At 33.7% G+C, this 25663-nt stretch overlaps 1 protein-coding gene across 1 annotated transcript; it reads right to left on the minus strand.

Moving 5' to 3' along the window:
- Positions 1-291: 291 nt before the first annotated feature.
- Positions 292-25647, minus strand: LOC106869496 (zinc finger protein 830). Its single transcript, XM_014915260.2, has 9 exons — positions 25496-25647; positions 19389-19488; positions 17455-17560; positions 13780-13819; positions 12390-12547; positions 9761-9888; positions 8005-8082; positions 4787-4863; positions 292-1150 (listed from the first exon to the last, which is right to left on the minus strand). The coding sequence occupies exons 1-9, from the start codon at positions 25606-25608 to the stop codon at positions 985-987; spliced, it is 966 nt and encodes a 321-aa protein (XP_014770746.1). The 5' UTR covers positions 25609-25647; the 3' UTR covers positions 292-984.
- Between the last annotated feature and the right edge of the window lie 16 nt (positions 25648-25663).

Consider the following 25663-nt stretch of genomic DNA (forward strand, 5'->3'; position numbering starts at 1 on the left):
CACAAAGTAAGCAGACATAGATACCCTCTCATTGTTGACACAGAGGAACATTGAGGATGTGACAATTGGAGAGAGAAAGAGAAAAAGAGAGCTATACCAGTGCTAATCTGTACTTAGTTAGAACTGAGTAGACTAGGGAAAAGTGAAATGGAATGTCCTGCTTAAGAACATAATGCAATACTCAGTCCAGTAACTGAATTCCCAACCTTAAGAACATGAGCTCCAACATCCTAACAACTCAGCCATGTGTGTTCACATATTTTGCAACAAAGTGAAAAAAACTATATTGAATAAAATAAAAACAATTTTTTATTTAATATACATTATTATTGTTGTTGTTATTATTAAAATTAATAATATACATTTTACATACAAGACTGAAGACTGGCATGAAGCAAATTAAAAATTAAACTCAGAAATCTAAGAAACAAGACCTGACAAAAGTCAGTTGGTCAACCTCAGTATTCAACAGCAACATTCTTTACTTGATAACTGAATTGTTTCATTCTCTCAGCTGTTATATTACTAGAAATATTGACCCCTGTAAGAATATATGACATTTTGCTGGCAATAAATCCAGAAACTGATATGGTGATGAATAAATCTAAAGAACAGATTTAGTTTTCCAGTCATAATTTAATACAGAAGGAGACAAAATTTAGAAAGCAGCATTAGTAAGAAAATCTGGATGCTAGCTTTAGTAGGAATGTAACCAAATTTGAAGTAACACATAGGAGAGAAACGAGCTTTAGTATGGAAGATAACAAAATTTGGAAGTTACTTTTACTTAATTTCAGAACACATGAAACTAAATTCAGAAACGAAGTTGATCAGGAAGCGATTGACCAAATATCTTACTAAGGAACAGCTTTGACATATGAAGTCAATGGATTGATATTTAAAATTTTTCATTTTCACTTAGATTATTTTGGTGTTCCGCAATTTCAAGTTATTGTTGTCATTTCATAAATTCAAGTCAAATCTTCAAGTCCATGGTTTTTTTGACCGCCAGTCCAGAAAGTCTTTGAAATCATCTGCTGAAATGCTATCATCATCTTCACTTCCATCACCACTGTGATTTTTCTGAGATTTAACTTGCATTATCTTCTCTTTCTGATCTTGTAAATCATTGATTTGTGACCAGCGATGTCTGAAAAGAAATGAAAAAAGTGAATTACAAATACACACAAGTTATATATTTATTTTGTAGTATCTGTCCTGGATCTGTGTGTTCCAAGTTCAAAACATATTTTCAGTTATGGGAATAAAAAAAAAAAATAAGTGACACTTCTGCCAGGAACTGCAACTGACAGATAGTATCAGCAATGGAAAAACTATTGGAAACATTGTATTCTGCTACTACTCTGTGTGTGCGTGTGCGTGTGAGTGGACGAGAGAGCGTGAGGTGCACGTATGTATGTACATCATCCTCATTGCTGTTTTAATGGCCATTTTTCCAAGCTTGCATACAGAATTTGTTGAGGCAAATCTGTTATGATTGGATGCGCTTCCCTTCCTGTTGGCAACCCTCATTCCTTTCCAAGTGAGGAATATTTTTCCATTTTCACGGAAGACTGGAATTGAAGGACACTGCTTGCATGGTGGTGACACTTGTTCACAACTATTATGTGATGTGGAGGCAAGGAGACAGTTAACATGCATGTATATATATATATATATATATATGTGTGTGTGTGTGTATACACACACACACACACATGATGGGCAACTTTCAGTTTTTGTCTATAAAATACCCTCACAAGGCTTTGGTTGGCCCAGGACTCTAGGAGACACTTGTGCAAATTACCATGCAGTGGGACTGAGCTAGTCTTAATAGTAGGACATAATTCAATGTCTTGCCAACTCATTTACTCTTTTAGAAGTTGAATAATGAATTTTAATCCTTAACCCTTTTGTTATCATATTTCTGTTGAAATACACTTTCTTTGTTTCAATTAATTTTCAAGATCACAAAGAATTCAGTAAAATTATTTTGTAATTATTAAGCTAGTGTGAGAACATAAAGTGAAATTTTGATAGAAAGTTTCAAATTAGATCACTTTAAAACATTAAATTTATATCAAAGATGCCGGCAGATATCAAAAAGGTTGAAACTATACAGAATTCATTCAATAAATTATCACTAACACCAAGAGGATTGCTAAAATAAAGCATATCAGCACCAAAATATCTCTGTATGAAATATGGTTTGTAGGACCTCAGCCAATTGACTGGGCCCAATAAGAGAAGAGAATTAACACCCATTAACTTCAGCAAGCATCAAACAAACCAAAAAAAAAATGTATATTTAATCCTTAATGGTCCTTCAAATTATGTCTGATGGCTCCATCTTATGAAGACTGTTGAGGGTAAGTCAACCTGGTGTAGCCACATCTTTTATTGTAGGGATAAAGAAAGATGTGAAATGACTCAACTGGCAATTGAGCCTACTTTACAAACTAGCTTGTCAAGAGCTTATAGTCACTGTACAGTACTCACATATAGCAGGAGCTTATAATCACTGTTCAATACTCATATATGATAACCAAAACTAAATCTCGATACTCTTTGTGTTTTAAGTATTAACTCTGGTGATTGGATAAAAATCTGACTGAAATATGACTTGATTAAACTGTGATGGATATAAGGCAAGACAATGGCTCAGTGAAAACATAATGGATAATTAACAATCTACTCAGTAGCTTTTAATTCAGAGTTAAAATGACCAATCTCTCAATACTAATAATTCTAGGGTCAGTGACAAAAGAGTGGACAATATTTTTAAAGTTTAATTTCAGTTTGGCTTGATGAGTTAGGGTCTACCAGTTTTACTATAACAATAACTGTTTGGCTACAAATATAACATAACTGTAGCTGAAATATGCTGTTTTTCTGATTTTATGTTTGAGTGGTTGATGACATTCATCTAAGAACCAAAGAAAACAAAAAAAAAAGAAACAGTTGTGCTAACAATGCATGTGAAGATATACAAATTTACAGAACTGTAATGCAAGCAAGGGAAAATTCATGTAAAAATCATGTTTAATAAAGACAAAATAAAATGTATAATTATATTGGGTAGTTCCGTGTTCTACATAAATACATATTAAAAGAAATATAAAAAGATGAATGATGGTGTTGCTGGATATTTTGAGTTGGTAACCAGAGCATGAGATGTCAAATGGCCAAACAGATAAGCTAGTGGATTATTGGTTCAGAGATCATTTGTTTCTGGGCCAGACACTTTATTCTACATTTGCTTTATTTTAACTTCTAGCTGTATGTTTTTATCTCAGAAATGCGTTAGGAAAATACACAAACATCACATGATCTCATTTAGATAGTCAAGTGCAAAATAAAGGCAATATTATTGTGTCATAAACCAGTTCAAAGAAGGCTAATATTTAAACTTTATTCTGCTCACCATTTAATCCATTAATCATGACTGTCCAACGATTAAGACACATTGTTCTATATTAGGTAAAGACAGTATCAATCTATTAATGTCATTTGAAACTATACCACATTTTCATACTCAATACAAAATAAGATATCTATATTTTTATCTATTATTTACTATTGTAGATAGGAATTAATGATAGGATATTATAATTCATAACAGTCTTCCCTGCTGAGTGAAAAGTTAGTCACAGTGCATTCAAAACATATAGTACTTTAGATGAAAAGGGATTTTGATAATTCATCCCGATTTCAGTTTTCTCATCTCTTTTTGTTCTTAAACAGTTGGCATTTTGTTACCTGTATTATTCTTGTTCAAGTATTCTTCACCAGTTGCTAATCTGCTCATATTTTCATATGCCGGACTGAGAGCTCTGTTTCTTTGTTGATACATTACTTTTATTGGTGTACCATCAGGGTTAGTTGGTTTTGATTTATTATTTGTGGATCTTATTGTTCTGTATCAAACTCTGTTTGTCTAATTAGCCCTGGTTGTGTTTGTGTGTTATCTTTGCTTCCTTGATTGAAAGATTGTCCTGCTGGAGCGAGATTGTGTGTTGACACTGTATCTTTACGTCCATTACCAAATTGTATGCATGCAAAGTAGGGAATAATCCTCTCCAACAATTTAACATTTTCTACAAGTGGATCCCCCTTATTTCTGAGATGTCGACGATGCAATATTGTGCTTCCGGTATTCTGGAGGAATTCAGGTAGAATGGTCGTTGCAAATGGTGCCACCTAATATATGTTTCCCCATAATGCAACATCATCACTGATCAATGCTTGGTAGCGATAATCTTCGGTAAGCAAGGGACATCAAAAATAAAAAATGAAAAACTTATACACTGGCGCTTGAACCTCTCGGACATAAATTACACAATCTCCTATAGCCCAGGAACTCAAAACAAAGCAGTAGACACGCTATCAAGATGTGCAGCAACAAGAGACACTACAACACTAGTAACTCTTCACAAACAACTGTGTCACCCAGGAGTGATCTGCCTACTTCACTACTGTAAAGTACGAAACCTGCCGTTCACCCTCAACAAAATCCGTGAAATGACACCGGCTTGCTCTACATGCAACAAACTCATCCGCTTCCACAAACCACTTATGGGTCAATTAATACAGGCATCGAGACCTTGGGAGTGCCTCTCCATCAACTTATTAATTTATTATTTATTGACCACGAAATTACAAGTGTGGGATATTTTTGATATTTTATGTGTTTCATAATGGCATGAAAACATAAAAAACTACACATATTGGTAAAATGGAGTTGAGTGTAAGCAGAAATATAGAAGCAAGCTAGGATATTACTCACATTTGTTCATCAATTTCATCAATGTTTCTATCTACATTAGCTTGTTCATCATCATCTTCAATTATAGCTTCAGATACCTGTTGAAATAGATTCAATAACTTCGAGTTATATATGAATACAGCTGGTGTTATAAAAAAACTAAAAATAAAAAGAAGTTGATTATACGAAATTTTTATGTACTTTTCCATAGTTTATCCCATGTTGTTTATCACTTACTGTTGCAACTTCTTTCCACCTCCTTCTATATCATATGCTGTTTGGTTTTATGCATGGGAGAAGCATAACTGATGCTATATTCCTGGTAAGACAACTGTGGAAGTATTTAGTCAAAAATAAACCCCTGTACTTGGTTCTTGTCAACATGAAGAAAGCCTTTGACAGGATCCCTTACTCCCTTATCTGGTGGTCAATGTGGAAGCTAGGGGTAGATGAGTAGTTAGTAACATCTGTACAAGTCATGTACAGGGAGGCTGCCAGTGAGGTGAAGGTTGAGAGCAAATATAGCAATGAATTCAGTGTACAGGTAAGAGTTCACCAAGGATCAGTTCTCAGCCCCCTCTTGTTTATCATAGGCCATAACAGGAATTCAAAACTGGCTGCCACAGGGAACTTCTCTATGCTGATGATTTTGTTCTTATATCTGAATCACTACCTGACCTAGAGAAGAAATTTCAGGAGTGGAAGGCCTGCAGTCATAGAGTTAATTTAAAAAAAAACTGAAGTCCTAGTAAGTAGGAAAACAGACAAATCACAAGTCCCTTCAGGGAGATGGCCCTGCTCAATATATAAGAAGGGTGTTGGTAGAAACTCCATATGTTGCATCCAGTGCAAGCTTTGGACACATAAGTGGTGTAGTGGTATCACAGGAAGGTTAACAGAGAAAATAGTCTTTGTGTGTAGCAAATGTGTGGGTACAATAAGTACTAAAAATGTACAGGTGGATACCTAGAAGTAGTATAGCTTCTGATATCTAGGCAACCAAGTTAGCAGTAGAGGAGGAAGTTCTGAAGGCATAGTTGCTAGAATGAGAACAGGCTGGGTGAAGTTCAGAGAGCTTTTACCTTTGTTGGTAACTAAGAGCCTCTCCCTCAGAGTGAAAGGTAGATTGTATGATGCCTGTGTATGTACAGCTATGCTACATGGCAGTGAAACATAGGCTATGACTACAGAGGACTAGTGAAGGCTTGAAAGAAATGAAGCAAGCATGCTCTGTTGGATTGGTAATGTCAATTTGCACACTCAACAAAGAGTAAATGATTTAGGAGGAAAACTGGGTATAAGAGGCATGAGATGTGTGCAAGAGAAAAAACTATGTTGGCTTTGTCATGGATGAGGACAGTTGCATAAAGTGCCAAGCTCTAATTGAGAAGGGAACCTGTGAAAGGGGTAGACTCAAGAAGTGGGATGAAGTGGTGAGAAAGGATCTTCAGATGCTGGGCTTCAGTGAGGGAATGATAAAGGACCAGTTTGATTTCAATAATTATTTTTTCAAAGCTATAATAGAAGTGACAAAAGCATATTTTGCTTTATGAGTTCAATAAAGGCAGCAACAAAAAGGAAAGTGTGAGGAATATTAATGCAGTATATGGGGATCAGACAATAAGCATAAGCCAGTGTCAACGGTGCTTCCAGAAATTACAGTCTAGAAGATGAGCCTTGTCCTGGAAGATCTGTAGAGCTCGATGAGAATGTTCTGCAAACCCTGGTGGAACAAAATCCCACTGTAACTGTTGGTGGGCTAGCAAAGAAGCTAGGATCAACCATTCATTGACACCTGCGTGCCATCAGAAAAGTCAGCAAATTGGGTCAATGGGTTCTTTGCAAACTTTCTGTGTCTAATCACGTGCAGAGGGTGAACGTGTACTCTTCTTTGCTGTCACGTCTCACGACTGAACCTTTGTTTTGGACCAAATAGTGACTGGTGATGAGAAATGGGTTCGCTATAAAAATGTTGAGTGTCAGAGACAGTGGGTAGGGAAAGGAGAAACACCGGCACCCCAGGCTAAAGAAGGTCTTCCCCCATGTAAGATGTTATTATCTGTTTGGTGGGATATGAAAGGTTTAGTCCACTTTGAACTTTTAAACCCAAACTAAATGATAACAAAGGAGATCTACTGTGAGCAGCTTGTGTGGCTTAAGTCAACGCGAGAAGAAAAATGACCATTTTTGGTTTCAAGATGAAAGGTGTTCTTCCATCAGGATAATGTTCAGTCACATACAGCGAGGATGACATTTCAAAGGCTGGAGCAGTTTGAATGGGAAATGATGCTCCACCCACCATATTCACCAGACATTGTCTCATCTAATTATCATTTATTCCACAGTCTTCAAAATCATTTAGACAAAAAAAAATATGAATTTTGTAGACGAAGTCAGAACAGTACTGGAGGAGTATTTTTTGTCACGGACAAGTAAATTTTGGAAGAAGAGCCTTGCAAGTCTACCAGATAGATGGAAGAACATTGTAGAAAATGAAGGAGAATATATATTTTAGATTAAAAAAGAACATTGTTTATCTTAAGTTTGAAAAATAAAAGAAGTATAAAAAAATTGCATTATTTATGGAATGACCCAATAATATATAACTTCTCATCCTGTAGCATAAATCAATCTCCCTCTCACTATGTAGCACCACTTAACTGAAGAAATCTGCATGGTGACCTCACTAGTGCCAGTGCCATGAAAAAAGCACCTAGTAAACTTTGTAAAGTGGCTGACATTAAATAGGACATCCAGCTGTAGAAACCATGTTAAAGCAGATACTGGAGCACAGTGCAGCCTTCTGACATGTTCTATTCTCCCAAATCATCCAACCCAGTCAGCACAAATGAATTTAAAAGATGATGATGATGATGTACAGTGAATGCATTTAATGCAAAAAATGTGTGTGAAAGCTTGAGAGAAATGAGATGAGCATGATCTGCTGGATGTGTGACAATTGTGTATATGAACAGCAGAGTATAAATGTGTAAGTTTAGACTGGTCACAAACACAAGCATGACAGGCTACTGTACAGTTTCTATCAAATTTCACTCACAACACATTGGTGAAGCTGATACTATAGTAGAAGACATTTGCCCAAGGTGCAGTGTAGTGGGATCAAACCCAGAACCATGTGGCTGTGAAGCAGACTTCTTAACCACACAATCATGTCTGGGGTCATTAGCTGAGTTAGGAAACCATAAGTTAAAAAGTAAGCTACATCAACTACTACATACATGAGCTTCTTCTTTCATCTGCTTCTGGAACAGTTCCCATTCTTCTTCCATCTTGTCTTTGTACTCCACTTGCCTCACCTGTTGCAAATGGTAAAACAACAAAAAGTCATTCACAATCAGTTAAGAAACAACATGAAAAAAATCCAATACAATGTAGTCAATTGGTAGCATGATGACAGAATAGGCTAGCATAAATTATACTTTGAATTAAGTAAAAAAATATACCATTAATATGGTATTAATTAGGGTATGAGAAGGTTAAATTGAAACAGAAATCTATTAAACTCCAACCAGTTTTCATGGTAGACCATTACTGCTATCTTCTTTCACAACTTTTCAGATGCCAATTTTGGACGACAGCTTAGTCAGATAGGAAAGGACAGTGCCCATAACCCTTTACTTTTTAGTGGAAAGAAGTGAGGAACTTAGAATTCCACTAAGGGTACCCAAGGACCAGGGAATGATGTTAAATTGGACAACAAATTAAATCTATGCTTTTACTAAATCATGGCACCAATTAAAGATTATGAATATATAATTAGGAAACTAGTCGGTTAGAAAACCTCTGTTCGAGATAGAAACAGCATATGAACCAAAAAGTATTGTTTATGGCCACTTTAATGTGTCTGTTCTCTAAGAGACAATGATACTGCCATTTAATCCCAGGAAGACATCTCCTTCAGCTGGTTTATTCCCAGTTACAAAATCAGTGACTATGACACTGTATTTTCTATATATTGCAAACAAGGTTAAACTGTTGCCATGCCTGGTGAACAAGTGCCTGTCACCAAGGAGATCCAATACAGATTAAAACCACATGGTCTGGTTGTCTCAGAGCTAAGGTAACAGGAATTATCTCCCGCTTGCAATAAATATTGAATGTGAGAAACACAATGAACAAACCAGCTGGAGGAGATGTCTTCCTGGGGTTAAATGGCAATATTGTCATTTCTTAGAGGAGAGCCACATTAAAGTGGTCATAAACAATACCAATGAAGTTATTAGCCAAAGTAATTTTCAAAGTTAACATAGCAATAGTACTTCTTCATATAACAGCAGTTAGAAAGAAAATTAAACGCAAGCATTGACCATACGCATAAATAAACTTGTGGTCAGTTAAAAAAAAAACTTTTAAAAACAATTTGTTCTTCCAAAGACACCTTCATGACTCAAAAACTCATAGTCTATTTACTTTTTCAGTTCAAGTATTCCATAAAATAACAAGGACAACTGAATGAAATTAGGTAATTTTTGTTATAAATATAATAATGGGCATTTAGTAAACTATATAATATGGTATTAGCAAATAATTTATTTTGATATGGTGATATTTAAACAACATTTAAATAACTTTATATTTTAGATTTTACTTGTACTGACATGTAATTAAAGTAGTTTTGAAACAAAAAAACTCCATTAAAGAACCTTTTAAGGTGAGTGCAAAACACTCAATAAATATAAAGAGTTTTATGAAACCAGTTTTAATACCTGATTATTTTAGAATTTAATGAAAGGATTGTGGTTTTTAATGGGAAATAGTGGGTTGCATAAGGATCTAAATACATCAAACTTTAAAATAGGACTACAAATGTAAGATGAAAACAATGTTTTTTAAAAATTTTTTCAAGAAAGAGCTCACCAAGATTGAGGAGCATCTTATACTTTACACATCTTATAAGCTGTCAATACCATGGTATTCGATAAAGTAGCAACAGGTAGTGTATATAATACCTGTTCAAGTGAAAATATAACCTACCTTAGCATCAATCACTGGGTCATCAAAAAACCCTTCAGGCAAGACATTAGCTATCTTACTTTCAGAATCATTACCAGCTTCATCTTTATTTTCATTTTCAGCAGCTGCCAATCCAGAATCAAAGAAGTCTGAAATAAGATGAAGTGAAGGCATTTTAATTTCTATTTCAATTGTTAATCATAAAATCCATTTTCATTGTGAACTGTTGTGATGAGTAGTCGGCAGCAGGAAAACTAAGCTATAAAATAAATTAATATTTAAAAACTTAATGCAATTATGTAAATTTGCAAAACTATTAACCTCATGTGAAAGTAATGGAGAACTGGATTGTATAACATTTGTTACAATTCTGTGAAAAATAAACTGAGTTAGAAGGGAGAATATTATGAATGAATTACTAATGAAGTGATGATCCTTCTCATTTTTTAAAACAAAACCCCTATTCTGAAAGAAAAAAAAAAAACGAAGGATTTACTAAGTTGCACTAATCAGCAAAAAAGAAAATGATTGTGAGGTTACAACTATAAAGATTGTGAGTTCAAAACATTTTGCATCTTGTGCTCATAAGTCTCTGTGGAATGTTAATGAAAAATAGGAAGCATCATTTCCATTACACAGTAAAATGGTTGAGCTCTCATTGTTGTTGTTTTCATCCATTTTTCCATGGAAACATACAATACATCCTAAGCATAGTTAGAACCACATTCCAAAGACTGACTTTTTCTTAAGAGCCAGAAAATATTTCAGTCCCCTACTACTGACACTCAACAAGGCTCAAATGATGCCCACAAGGGAGTACTGCACCAGCATCTAGAACAAAGCTGCTATGACCATATCCAGAGAACGGTCACTTGGCAACTCATCACTAATGGACACACTCCAGCCTCTTGCTCTAAGGTGTGGTGTTTCTTCCCTATCTTTGTTTTTTCTAACTTGTAACAGTTTAACTGGGATATTAACTGCATGAGCCATGGGCTCAGCCTCACCCTACAGATTCAACAAGTAGTAAAAAAAAAAAAGATTAATTGCATAATTAGTTGTTGTTTTAACTGAAAATCTTTTCAAATATTAACTCCTAATTAATAACTGTAAAGTGGATGCAAATTGTTTCATCAGTCAAGGAAACTGAATCAAGGATACAAGAAAATGGTGGTAGTAGATTTGAATACATTATGATATGATATGATGTGTACTGAAAGTGAAAATTAATTTTTCTAGTTGTGACTTTCAATTCAAGCAGACCTGTTGTGTGAAACATTCTTACAACCCCTGCCCTGTTGTCATGGTAACAGTAAAGATACTACCAAAGTTACACACTAAATGAAGGTAGTAGTGGTGGTTGATGAGTGTGTTATGAAATACACAACTGTAAAACATTCATTCAATTAACACACTTTAGTACAGACATAGTTGAATACAGACAGGTTTGTCAGCCCCATGGAAGATGGGTAAAACAGAGACTGGATGAAATAATAATGATAATGATGGCTGAATACAATACTGTACATTCTTCTAGAGGGTAATTAAATGTAAGCTACTAAACTATTCTGAGGTGAGTGAATTAATGGAAGGCTTGATGTAGTAAAATAAAGTGATTACTTTTCTTTATTTTATCCATTTGAAAGAGAAATGAACAGATACCTTAGCCCAAGTAAGATACAAACTGTAAAACCATTATTTGTAAGAAAAAGCTTTGACATTCCTATTGTTTTTCAGTTAGAGTGCCCTGTAGTTTTATTGGGGTGGGTATAAGTCAATGATGGATCCTCTAAGTGCTTGCATAACCTGCTAAAATTAACAGCAAACTGTTTCTCAGATCACACTCCTGTCTTAGAACAAACAAACAAACCTCAGACATTTTGGATAATGTAGTCCTATGCTAGGAAAAAAAAAGGAATGGCCATGGGGTGAAACTTTCATCAGAGGTCTGCTCAGTTAGGATTGGCCTGGGGCTAAATAACTACAACCAAGGAAGAACTGAAAAGAAAACCTCTATATAGGTATTCAACTTGCTAGAAATAGTAGCCAAATATCCCTGAGCTTACAACCAACTCTTATGAAAAAAGAAGACAAACAGGATGCTGTAGTCTTTGAAAATGAAACAGGATGGATCAAAGCTGCAAATCAGGATTGAGCTTGGATTAAATGACAACTTGGACCAGGCAAGTGAAATGAGAAGTGGTGACATCACATACCTTTCATTTATAAGGTACGTGAAACGGTTTCAGTTAGGAATTGAAAGAAGTTGGCATACAGCTTTATCAAGATCTTATTGTTATTTCACCACACTCAGAGCAGTTAATGATGAAGCTGTTATCTTAGTCCCAGGCTAGCCATGATGAAACAGACTTATGATTAAAGGTATTCTAGCTGTGATTATCCAATCTATAAAGTATCCAAGGCTACAATATCCTGGATACACATGTCACCTTTCTTTTTTAAGACGGTGGAGTTTGGTTTGAGGGAAATTTGGTCTGTTATTTCTACTAGGCATAGTATCCTCCCGATATTTTCCCAACTATACAGCAGATGCATTTGGTTAAGAAGAGAATAGAATTAACTGAATTTACCTGGAAAGTAAAGTTGATGCAATGATAGAGAACATTAATACAATAGTTTAAATTCTCACCTTTAGGTAGTGATGAGGCTGTGGCTGAGTTGGCATCAGTTGATTTTTCGGAAGGGATGGAAACATCTTTTGTCTCAGATAGATCAGCTTCTGAATCACTGTCTGACACTGAGTCATCAGATTCATCAACGATAGGAATGCTTATCTTGTTTGATAAACTTCACAGAAAAGTGCAGACAAGAAACAAATCAGTCATGCAATTAGAAGTGAATTTGATGGAAAATAGAACATTTAACAAGTATTGAAACAAATAAGTTCATAGAGCTTAATATGACAGATGTGGCAGCTAACGCTTGCATTAATAGCAGTGTGACAATATTAATTTCCCCATGTGGGGGAAATTACATTTTAAACAGTAAATAATGGATATACAGAACCTTAAAGTATCAGAAACAATTGGTCAAAAAACTTTTAACTGAATTTCTGCATCTGAACACATGTAGAGATGACAATATTAGAAACAACAGGACCATAGTAGTGTCTCATGCCTATCAGGTCTTAAGATTATATACAACTTTATGATTCTGTATAGACTCTAGAACATTCACTTGAACACAGCTGACAATAGACAAACTGAAAAAACTGGCAAGCAAACCCACTTTAAGAACTGGGTTTGCTTGGCAAACTACTTCTACCCTGCCTGTACCATTTTAAGAGAAATAACATCATTAGATAACTCTAAGTCTAGCATCAACATAAACTGTAGTGAAGGAGCTAGCACTCAACACACTGGCACTGTGAGTGTTTAAGACGAAATATGTAGAATGTTGCTGTTTTGCAGACTGACTCAATATATACCAGTATGAAAGAATCAAAATGAGTAATAACATCTCTGCAGTCATTCTTGCTATTGCCTCATCTCAAAACATTATAAGCACCAATTTGTGACAGTTAAGAATTAACACACCTACAGACAAGGCTTCGACTATATATGTAGCTATCACTTATGGGGTGAAAATATTATCAACCATATTAGAAGGCAACAGCATTCCATCACCTCAAGTTGGGTTTTAAAATTATTTCAGTTATTTTAATTGTACTAGTTTTACTCCACAAGTGAGTTAATTAATGGTAGCAGAATAGGCTATTCTATTAATGACTAGCATAAGGTGACCTGATTGACATTTACATGAAAATATCCTTATGAATCAAATTATTATATCAGATTTGGGAATGGAATGGAACCCCTTCATTGTGAAGTTAGTAGCATGGCCACCTGGCAAGTGACTGATATGTGGCTTGGGTCATGTTAGGCATTTTCTATCTTTTGAAAGAAACTGATGCTTATAATGTCAAATTTAAGAATATTTTAACCACTTTAACATTTGATTCAGCTTTTGCTTTTAAACTATCCAGCAAAACAATTCTTTTATCAAAATATGAAACTTACTTTGAAGAATTTGTTTTCAAACTATTCTTCAGAATTGAAGCTAAAAATCAAGACAAAAAAAGATATATTGAAAAAATAAGAAAACAAACTTTATCAAAAATCTAGGTATTCTTTCTCTAAATCTACCTTTCAAAATTTTTTTTAAAAAAATGATTCTCTTTATTATCATCTTTTCTTTCTTCTCATTTCTTTCCAGTCTTAACTTTAGAATCTAAATAGATTAGAAATCTACTATTGTGAAGAACTGACTCCCAACTAAAGTTGATATAATTCTATATGCACTACATATTTAATTAAGCAATTAAAAATAGTTATGCAGCAAAGAAGAGCCAACACTAGCTCAATGACTAATATTATTTTAATAATTTCAGCAGCTAAGGCAGCGAGCTGACAGAATTGCTAGCATGCTAGGTAAAATGCTTTGGTATTTCATCTGTCTTTACATTCTGAGTTCAAATTCTGCCAAGGTCAATTTTGCCCACCATCCTTTCAGGTTTGATATAATAAGTAGCAGTTGGAAAAAAGGAGAAGATGTAATCAACTAACTCCATCTCATGAAACTGCTAGCCAAAATTTGAAACCAATAATTTTAGCAAGTATGGGAGACAACTCCAGATATATTTTGATATTACTGGACCTCCTTAGCAAAGCATACATTTCACTGTACTTGCCAAAGAGGTGACATGAGAACCTCTAAATAGAAGAACAGAGAGCTGCAGTTGATTGAGGAGTGGGATAAAAATAAATTTGATCAGCAATTAAATGACTTTCACTCAAGAACAATTAAAAAAACCCCAAAGAAACAGAACATTAAAAAACTGACAACTTAAAAAAAAAAGTTATCTAAGTGAAGATATATAATTCTTTCCCTTCCTTCCAGCGTGTCACACCTTAATTTGGTGCAGAACATGTATTGGGTTGTATTTCTAAAGAGACTGTGATGTTTGTCTAAAACATTCCAGAAAATATTTATTCCAACAGAAACTACAGACAACTGACTGATTGTCATTTGGTATATAGTACTACAAATTAAAGATAAATGTATAGGACCATAGTTTTGGATATTGTATAACTGTATTATATTGTGTCAATTACTTACAAAAGAATTATGTGAGATCACAAGAGTTTCATGCACAGGAAAGCACACCATTTATGAAAATAGTGGAGGAATTGACAATGTTAGACAATAGCTTCTCCAATGTAAAACTTATCCATGGTGGGATCCCTTGGCATCATGGAGTACCATAATTTTTCTCAGTTTAGAAGTTATAATCAGGTATGTCACCATTAAGAATCAACATTCTGATGTTAAAGGATAATTCTGCAGAAGTCTTTCATAAATTTAGCTTGAAAGCTAATGTAGTCTAGTGAAGCCATACAAGAACATTAAAATATCAAAGTATTGAAAATTTCATAAATCATTTGTGAATGATGGTATTAGAGACACTTTTTTCCAAGGACTAAACAGGGAAACCAACTGAAAAGCAGTTTGTTATAGCTTTGACTCATGTCTTAAAGCAAGGAAAACCTTTATGATGTAGGATGCTGTTTACAAAGTTCCAGTAGAAAAATCTATTAACCCTTTAGCATTCATACTATTCTGTCAAATGTAATGTTTATTTATCCGCATTGTTTTGAATTAATCATGCATTATCTTGAAGCTTTGAAATTTCAACGATGTGAGTGCTTAGTTTTACAGTGACATTGTAGGGTAGGTGTGAGAGGCCAGATCTAGCTGGTTTCAACATACAACAGGTAAATCATTTTGGCCTGACCTGGCTGGTTTAAATGCTACAGGGTTAATGTTATGGATATCATTTACTATGAATGACCATAATCCTTATATTACTGTTGATGAGAAATTAACTTCAGTTCAGGCTAAAATTTGTTTTTTTCTGTGGCTGTTGATAAATGATGTCCTAATGGTTAGATGATAGGACATTTTGTAAAGATATGTTGAAACCCAATATCATCATCAGTGGCATCATGGCAAATATTCAAATGGAAATTGTTTTTTGGCACTGCTACAGTGGCTTATTGTAGTGGTAGTCAATTTTTCTTTCATTCACAAAGACATTGCATTATCAAAATTTTGATCACTTTAGATTGAATTTAAAGATAGACTTGCATCTTTCACTGATTCTGCTGTATATGTTAATATGAAATTTAATAACATGTTTGACAAACTATCAAAACATTGAATAATTACTGAATCTAAGTTCATTAACATTAAAATTAGCCAACTTAATTAACAGAACCTGGGCAGCACTAATCACTTGAAATTGTAGGATCTAAGAGCTACTTCAGAAGCTATCATTTATTGCCTCTTTCATTAATCACCAAGTTTGGTGTTCTAAGTTCTGTTCATAGTAAACATGGTACCCAATTTGAAAGCTCTCAATTCTGGGTATGTTTAAAGAGATAGAATTTTCATACGATAACTGTAACTCTTTACTATCCATCATTGAAGAGACAAAAAAAAATAAATAAAGTGATACAGTGATCTATAAATTTATTTAGTTATGTCTAATACAAACAAGCAAGATAAAACAATGGGATGAACTCCTACATGCTTTACTGAATGTTAGATCATAGCCATTTGGAGCTTTAAAGATGCAAATATGTGAAAGAGTAATGTGTAACTTAATACATCATGTTAAGACTGGAAAGATCTGATGACTTTTCATGAAAAAGAGTTTAACCTTTAGTATTCAGATTACTCTCTCAAATGTAATGCATATTTATTCACATCATTTTGAATTAATCATGCATTACCTTGTAGCTTTGAGATTTCAATGGTGTAACTGTTTATGTTTAGAATGACATAGTAGATAGGTGTGAAATGTTGAATCTTGCCAGCATGAATATAAAACAAGTAGGATATTTGGGTCAGGTATAGTTTAAATACTGAAGGGTTAACAATCAGAAATGACCCATTAGCTGAAAGTGTGCAAGTGAAATGCTCTTGTACCACCCCATCTAAATTCAATATTAGTCTTAACATGCACCTTATCTCAGGCGCCTTAATCTGAGATTCAAGATAATACTGACAAAAGCTGCAAACTTCTAGATGTGGTTCTCTCAGTTAAACCAATATTAGTACTCAGATAATAATAATAATAATGATAACAGATCAAATTATCAGTTTAATACAACTGCAATAAATTAGACTAAAAGAGAATGAAATTATTATTCTAAATGCTCAGTTTTTGTTGCTCAGTGAATATAATATTGGATATTCTATATTTGTCATTGACTGTTATATTACTAAAAACAGAACAATGTGAGATCACGACAGTTCCATCCACATGCTGGCTTACCACCTATTATAAAAAGTGGATGATATAACTTGTGAAATACATCAACTGGATATTGACTTCCTGGGATTATAAAGTACAATAGCAGAAATAATATCTATGTATCAGTCTTACTGTAATTTTAAGGTGACAGACTACAGTCACAAATTCAAACTTTCCCACCAGAGCTTTTGTGTTGTGTCTTTGAACAACACATAACTTGATTTGCTTCAGTGTGCTTGATTAACAAAAGATTTCACTTCTACTTCTCATCTATGTTAGCAACCAGCTATGCAAACAAGTGCTAAAGAACAAGGAAAATCTAGCACTGAAAATTAATTGATGTATTCTAACAAACACTAATAGAAAATTGCAAAACCTTTGGGTTTTTTGCTGTCATGTTCATCATTTGTCTCAGCTAACTTCCTTTTTAAAAGATTAATTTGTTGCAAATCTTGCTGCTTTTCATTCTGAGAAACAAGGTTCTATAAGGAAGAAGAAAAAGAAAACAAATCTTTGATTAGATAAGAAGTCCTTTATCAGACAAAGTGAAATTTCTGGTTGAAGGATACAATGCAACAGTAGCAAGAAATTACAATTTTAGAACCAGAAATCTTGTATTGTTTTTCAATAACAACAATTTTTCTGACTAAGTACATGGTTACTTCAATATAGAGGAATGAACATGATTTCATACATGAATCAGAGTCCTGAAAATTTTAAGAGAAAGATTACAGGTGATTTTGATATTTATGCCTTTTCCAAATGTCATTATAAGCATAATAGTATTGATTATAAATGGAAACTAAAATAATGCTGAAACCACTGTATTTAAGGTTCATACTCTGATTCCATATTTTAATACATTAGGGTGTTCAGGAAGTAATTATGTATTTTCATAAGGAAAGGAAAAACAAATGTCTGTAAGGTTTAATTAAATACTATTTATCAATAATATAACACACATCATTATCAATGACTATAGCCCAACAGGAAGGCAAAAATTTGATTCTTAAGTTTAAAAGTTTCATGTTTTTTAGTGAAAAAAATGTTTGACATTTTCAATTTCTTTTTTGTTTCTGAATGTTCTGCTAACTAAGGCAATGCTCAAGCAATCAAAACAAGTGAAAATCTGCACGTATTAAAATCTAGTGAGTATGGGTGTGTGTGGAAGAACTTCCCACCCTAACAAACTAATCTTTTACTAAATTTATATAATCAATTCTTGCATAATTAAGCTGGAGAATAACATCTTTTCTGTTTATCAAAGCTGGCCAATTTTGACATAATGCTTCATTTGCACAGTCAAGTTGGTAGCAATAAACATCTGCAGTGATGATTATTCCTTGTTTCAGTATCTCATAATGGACAACATCATCCACATTCCATCAGATGTGAAGCAAAGACTTCTATAGATGAAATCTTGGCTTTTGTGTTAGCACTGATCTCTCATTTATTGATAACTACTGTTGTTTTATTTTTCAGTAGATGAGCTTTATCTATTTTTCATTACCTTTAACAATGCAATACAGAAATGACAGACTGTTATCCTTAGTCAAGATACTACTACAGATGGTAGGCTGTAAATGTTTACCATTGCTTGCATAAATTGCTTCAAAATTCATACTGTCAGCAATGGTGAATATATTGCTCTTTAACTCTTTTCATGGAGTTAAAATTTACTCTACACAACTGGATAGAAAAGATGATAAACCAGATCTAGATGTCATTTTTGGCCATTTAAGCATCATCATCCTTTAATTAGTTAACTTATAATTTTTACCAGAGAAAAATATAATTTTCTGAACACCATTTATACAATTATTTTCAAAGCTGCCCTGGACAGTTGCTATTAGTCTATTAAGTATTAAGATACACTCAAGATAATTATTAATATCATTATCTTGATGACCATTAATTCAGAATTGTAGTGATTAATTTTTGATGAAAAAAGACCCAATTAGAAATGTAGCACATAAAGGGTATTTCATAATAAAAAAAAACAAAACAAAAAAACAAGGTCATTGTACAAAGTATGCAAAAGCTTTGATAATACAATATTCTTTCCACAGAAAATTAGTTGTCAAGAGAAGTATTTTATCCTAGGGGAGATCAGCCTTTAGATGAAAAACACGTCCCTATAATTCCCTAAGAGCTCTGAAAAACAATAATTAAAATAATTAACTTCAATAACTCAGTCAGACAATAACAATAAAAAGTCATGCAAGGACTGTACCCCCACTTTGTGACATAAGGGATTCAAATGAAACTCAAACAAATTTTCCAGTAACACAAAAACAAAATAGTCTGTACCTCTTTATGTTGACGTCCCTGGAGATGTGCATTCCACAGAAGAGAGCTCTTTAGTGCAGTATTACATACAGTACATACTAACTGTCCCAAACAGTTGTATCTAGAGTAAAAAAAATTTGTCAAGGAATATTTGTGATGGTACACCAACAATATAAAAGAAGTACAATACTGCTTGCTATGTGAAACCAATCACATAATTTACAATACATGAACTATATTATAAGAAACAAAATGAATGTTTGCATTCTGAATTCAAATCCTGCTAGGGTTGATTGTACTTGATATCTCTCTGAAACCATTAAAAAGTTCATGCAATCTATTTTATTCCTCTTTTACAAAAATGAACTTCATTTTAAGAATAATATATTTTGTAAATATGTGTGTATATTTAAGTCTGGGTAAAACTGTTTTAAGACCCATGAAGATTGTTTCCTTATAACTGTAGTTTTAACGGGTTTGTATTTCTCAAAACAGTTTTCATTCTTTGTTAATATTTGTGAGCTTAAGGCAGCAAGCTGGTAGAATCATTAGCATGCTGGACAAAATACTTAGCAGAATTTCATCTGTCTTTATGTTCTGTTTTCAAATTTTGCTGAGATTGACTTCACCTTTCATTCTTTTGGTGGGGTCAATAAAATAAGTACCAGTTGAGCACTGGGGTCAATCTAATTGACTTACCCCTTCCCCAAAATTGCTGGCCTTGTGCCAAAATTTGAAATTAATATTTGTGTAAGTCTAACCTCTCTCAAGTAAAGCTAATATCCCCTCTTCATTACCCTCCCCACCAAGTCACAACAATATTTTCATGTTGCCCTAACAGCCAAATCATTGTAATGAATATTTAAAAACATTTTCCAGTTTTAATCAATAAATAATACTAATATATACAAACAAAACTATCAAGCAAAAACAATCAAGAAATTGCAGAAAATCAATTCTTTTGATGATATTTAGTCTTATCAGTCACACACACCATTTAATAGTAACCATAACTGTTAGAAGCATTATGTTTGAGCATTACAACTTACTAGTTTACATGTACTTTTTTTAAAGCTTTTCTGCAACTATATTTCTAACAAATATACAATATATGTGTTTCAATTAATTTAAAAAATAATCAAGAAACTGGGTTGGAAGTGTTTAGTAAAAGCATGAACATTTTATTAATTTATTGCAATATTATGCTAGTTTTTAAAACATGAAAGACAAGTGAATGTCTGTTGAAATCTCATTCATGTAAAGGGATTTTAATTTCATCATAAAAATAGTGTAACTTTGGAGTAATTGGCAATCTCGATCAGGAGGTGGCTTGCAGCATGTGGTACTGAAACAATCTTCAGCCAGTGGAAAATTGTGATACCAACTCTAATAAAAATTTCTAGAAGCACCAAATATTACACTGTAATATAAAACTGCATTAGTCATCTTAAATAATGCTGAAGATTAATTTTTACATTAGCTATGTCCTTAAATCGGGACTTAGTGAATATGAATAACTTTGGGAAGTATGTGGTTTACCTTATCAAAGATGTATGCATACAAGTATCTATTATTTTTAATGCTAGTTAGACTGGGAAAGTATTATCTAGTTGAATCTGGTATGGACATGTAATGTGTATGGGTGAGTAAAGAAGGGTCAAGCAGTCAAGTGCAAAGAAGACAGAAGAAGCTGACCAAAGACATGGGAAGAAGTTGTGAAGGGAGACTTCACAAACGGACTCTGGCAAGTCATTATGCTTTAGAGGACATCCAATACATGCAAACATGGAAAAAGAATGTGTTAAAATGATGATAATGAATTTTACCACATATATAATGAAACATGAGATATCTATATCTACAGTTTTAATAATTCTAATTAATCTAATGAGGCTCTCTCTCTCTCTCTATATATATATATATATAAAAACACACATCTACCAAACATAATTCTTCATTCCTCATTCTCAACCTTCACACATACCTCCAGTTACTCCCCACTCCTCTGCCATACCTGTTATCATTCCCTGTGCCATCTCATGCCTGTCACTATATCTACCCCTTACAAATCTTTACATATCCCTTTGCATCACTCCTAAGCCTTGCTCATCATTACCTATTTTCTGAACAATTCCTATTTCTCCCCCACACTAGCCCATAGTGATATCTCCCACCAAGCAAGACCCCAATTTCTGTTCATCACTCACTACATTCACCTCTACCCATATGTTGCTCTCCCTTCAAACTGTCTTCTTTACACTCCTGATTTATTGCCAGTATCTCCTCTTGCTTCTCGAGGGTTTTGCTCTGGCACCCTATCACTATCATCTTACCTTTTTCCTAGATAAGAGATAGCCCATCCCTGCCATAAAGCCACCTCTTCCCCCCCCCCCACTCACAAGCTGAGAAATCCTTGGCTCTTCTTGGCTCAAACAAATTCTCAAATCAGCATCGTTATCGAGGTTCAAATGCCTTCCCTGCTTCGTGAACGAGTGGAGGACAAGGGAAAATCCCTTTTCAGCCAAGTAGGATGTCGGGAGATTTATAATAAAAGGCTCGACTTGTTCAAACAGCTTTGGATATTCATGAGACTGCTTCAACCAAGCCTTGACCCAGTTGTTATCAGACGATTTGCGTAGATTATCATCTATTGTTGCCTCACATAGCTCCATCTGAATGCATTCTGGTTGAACAAGTATATCGTTCATAGACATTGTGTGTAGAGAGACTACAAAAATTGGGATATTTAAAGCCAAAAGATCTTCAAAACAAATATAGAAGTTTTCGTGAAGGAAAGATAGATGTCCGATTATATATTTGTGCAAGTTGTTATCTACCACAACAGTTTTTAAGTTCGTGAACTGCAGAAAGTTATGATCTTCAATTTGAAGTTTCCAAAGGACGAGTTTATTCACAAACGCCCTAATCATGTGTCTGGCTTGTACAATGTTGATATTTTGCTTTTGTAAAGAAATATCGAGATCATTAAGTTTTTGAAAGATTTCATGTAAATAAAAAATTACAGTTTTTTTCTGAGAAAGTGATGCTGTCATAGCTGGACCAGTCTGTTGAAGAAACTTTATTGAAAAGTGCCACAAAATGTCTGAGATAACTTCCCATTGATAGCCAGCGTATATCTGTCAAATACAACAAACGGTTGAACATTTCATCGTTACAAGCTTCTTGAAAATGCCTGTCTTGAGCAGATCTTTTGATTTTTTTTACTGGCGGAAGCAATTAAGTCTAGGGTTTCAGAAAATATATTATTTCCGGATCTTTTTGCTATCAGGTCTTCTTGATGGAGAACACAATGAATTGTGAAGACAGGATTAAATTCTATCCATCTGGCAACAAAACCCTGCATATTGATATGAGGTTGAGGGGATCAATACCATTTTTAGTAAGATAATCCATGACTGCATTGTAGATAATCTCTGGTGTGTTTTTCATTACGGTTTTCATAAAGCAACTTTATATGCTTGAGTTATGGAGGGCCTAATAAGATCTTCACCAATGGTATGTGGGTGACCCTGTTTTGCTATCATGAGCAAAATGTTAAGGACGCTTGCAGACCAGAATGGTTGTCAGTATGGACGATGAAATTTTTGAGCGATGAAGATGAGACATTTTTTATGCGATGGTATTCTTTGAAGTACTCGTTTGGCTTGCCAAATAAACCAGGATGGAATTTTTGTAGATGATACAATTTCAAGGGTTTCACTAAGTCGTTAGTTAATACTTTTGAACAGATAATATACTGTGGTAAAAAAGGATCTTCTACACTGGATACAAAACCATATTTGATATAATCTTCATGATATCATCTACAGAGTCTTTTTTCCGAGTTGGTGGACGGAGAATTAAGGGAACGTTTTTCCATATCACTGACAGCAAAATTTCTACAGATTACAATTACACTAACACTTACGTAAAAATGTATGTACCTGGAGAGATAATACGATACATTGGGTAAGCTGTAAGAACTGCGGTTTCATTACTAATCCTCAATTCAAAAGTCAGGTAGAAAATATGATTGCGTTGACCACCTGAGAACACAATTTTTTGTGTTTTTAATGCGTGCAAACGTGGATCTGATTGCATGCGTCCGTACCTGTCTGGTACGCGTCTGTGTATGATTGGATAGCTAATCGTCCAATAGGCAATGAGTGCACTTGTATGTGCTCATGCATATGTGATGAGGCATATTTCTCTTGTGCAACATGCATGTACAGAAAAATTTAAATTCTTCAGGTGGACCACACAAAATTTTCCACGGACCATCTGAATTTTCCTGTGGACCACCTAGTGGTCCACATGGACCAGGTTGGGGGCCCCTGTTTTACATGATTAATCAAATACCACCCTGTGAATTCTCAGTCAAACTGTCCAACCCATGCCAGCGTGAAAAGTGGATGTTAAACGATGATGAGTAACTGTACAGTATAATGAAACGAAGAGACTTACACACATTTATGTTGGAATGGATATCACATTTTTAATTATCTTGTAAATTCATAATTTGTTTCCAGCCCATTAATGAGTTGATGTATATGTAACAGTAAACCTGCACATTTTAATTGTACTAGCACAAGCACTTTTGAAAAAGACAAGGATGAAATGAACTGACAAATACTGTTATTAACATGATACATTTAAAAATTATATATAAATATCAAGTGAAAAGTAAAAGTAAAAAACTACAACTTCTCTCCCATAGTATGTTACATTTAGAGTATGAAATTGTCTCAAAATAGTTGTTGCTTTTGTAAATAAAAATAAAAGATAAACTCAAAGAAAATGAAGTAATTTATTAATTCAGTGAATGGAACCAATAATTTACAAAAATATTTAAGTATTTTCTATTTGACATTTAAAATAGCATGCTATTTAGCATTGAATTTTTTTCTTTATTCATATGCTTAACTTTGCAGGAATTATTTCCTTTTTACATAATATTCTCTATCCAAGTTTGCAATATTAAGAAAACATTATCTAATGTTATCTTAGTAGAAGTTGCTTTTAACTACTTCACTCACTTTATCTATATTTTCTGTTCACAAATAATGTTGTAAAGACTGAATAGAATTTTCTTAGGAAATCCAAGTTCTAGAATATTTAAGTATTTGGAGATTAGTACTTTAACTGTAGAATCCATCCTTCTTTGATAAGTGCGTTTTATTTTGATCTGTATTCATCACATGAAGCCTGATGTTACTGTGTCAGATATAAAGGGATGAGCTTTAGAATTTACTGGATATTCTTTTTTGCATATAGCCAGTATAACTTCGTCAATCGACATTTAAAAACTCTCTCTATTTACGTACGCAAGTTTTGGGCAATTTAAAAAATTCTGTTCGGCAGGTTCTGTGTACGTTAAATGACCATATTCCTATTTCCCAGTTAAAGTCTTCTATGTAATTCCCACTTTAACCATGCCATAACTTCTGTTATAAATTGCTTACGTTTACATACTCTATGGGGTCCTGGTTCATCCAATCTAACGAAGAAATTGTACGAAATTTCTGTGATGTAAAACCAGTTTTCACATATGCATGCCTATCATATCGTGAAAGTAACTACAAGGAAGTACATAATGGAATCGAAAGTATAATCTTTTAAGACTGCTTTCTTCAGTTTAAAAAAAAGAGGTAGTTTCCTGCGAACAATCTTTTTTTTTTTCATTCCACATATACCAGTTTTTTGGAGCATTACAGGCGAAGTTCTTTTCTCGACAAATTGTTACATGTATCATATTTATTTTCAGGAAGTTGCAATAAATACTATAGCACAGCATTGTCAGTATCATGTCACTCCAGATCTTGCCTTATGTATTTAATTTTTTTTATGAATATTAATATTCTATGCCAAAATATAAGTGCAATTATAAAAATTTCAGTTTTAACCTACATCTCAACATTTCGTCTTAATACCCTCGCATTATTTAATATATATATATCAGGCCTCAATCTAACAATATAAAGTTGCTGTTAGAACACTATAAACATAACCTTTAATAAGTTTTATCAAAAATAAAATTCTTAAATGTAGCAACTATCGTGGAAGAGAAGTAATATGTTATAAAGTTAAAATAGTGTGAATATGAAATATTCAATTGATGTTAAGGATACTTTGCATGAGGATGATCAACTTTTTTGTCTTTGCTTCGAACATTAATTTTTGTTTCTTTCATTAAACGACGTAAATCATCCTTGGAGACGGATTTCTTCTTGAAAGCTGCCATCTTCAATAACAATTCAACCAGAGTTAGTAACTTGTTTAGTAAATAGTTTCGACTA

This window comes from Octopus bimaculoides, chromosome 11 (genome assembly GCF_001194135.2).
Source record: "Octopus bimaculoides isolate UCB-OBI-ISO-001 chromosome 11, ASM119413v2, whole genome shotgun sequence".
Classification (NCBI taxonomy): domain Eukaryota; kingdom Metazoa; phylum Mollusca; class Cephalopoda; order Octopoda; family Octopodidae; genus Octopus; species Octopus bimaculoides.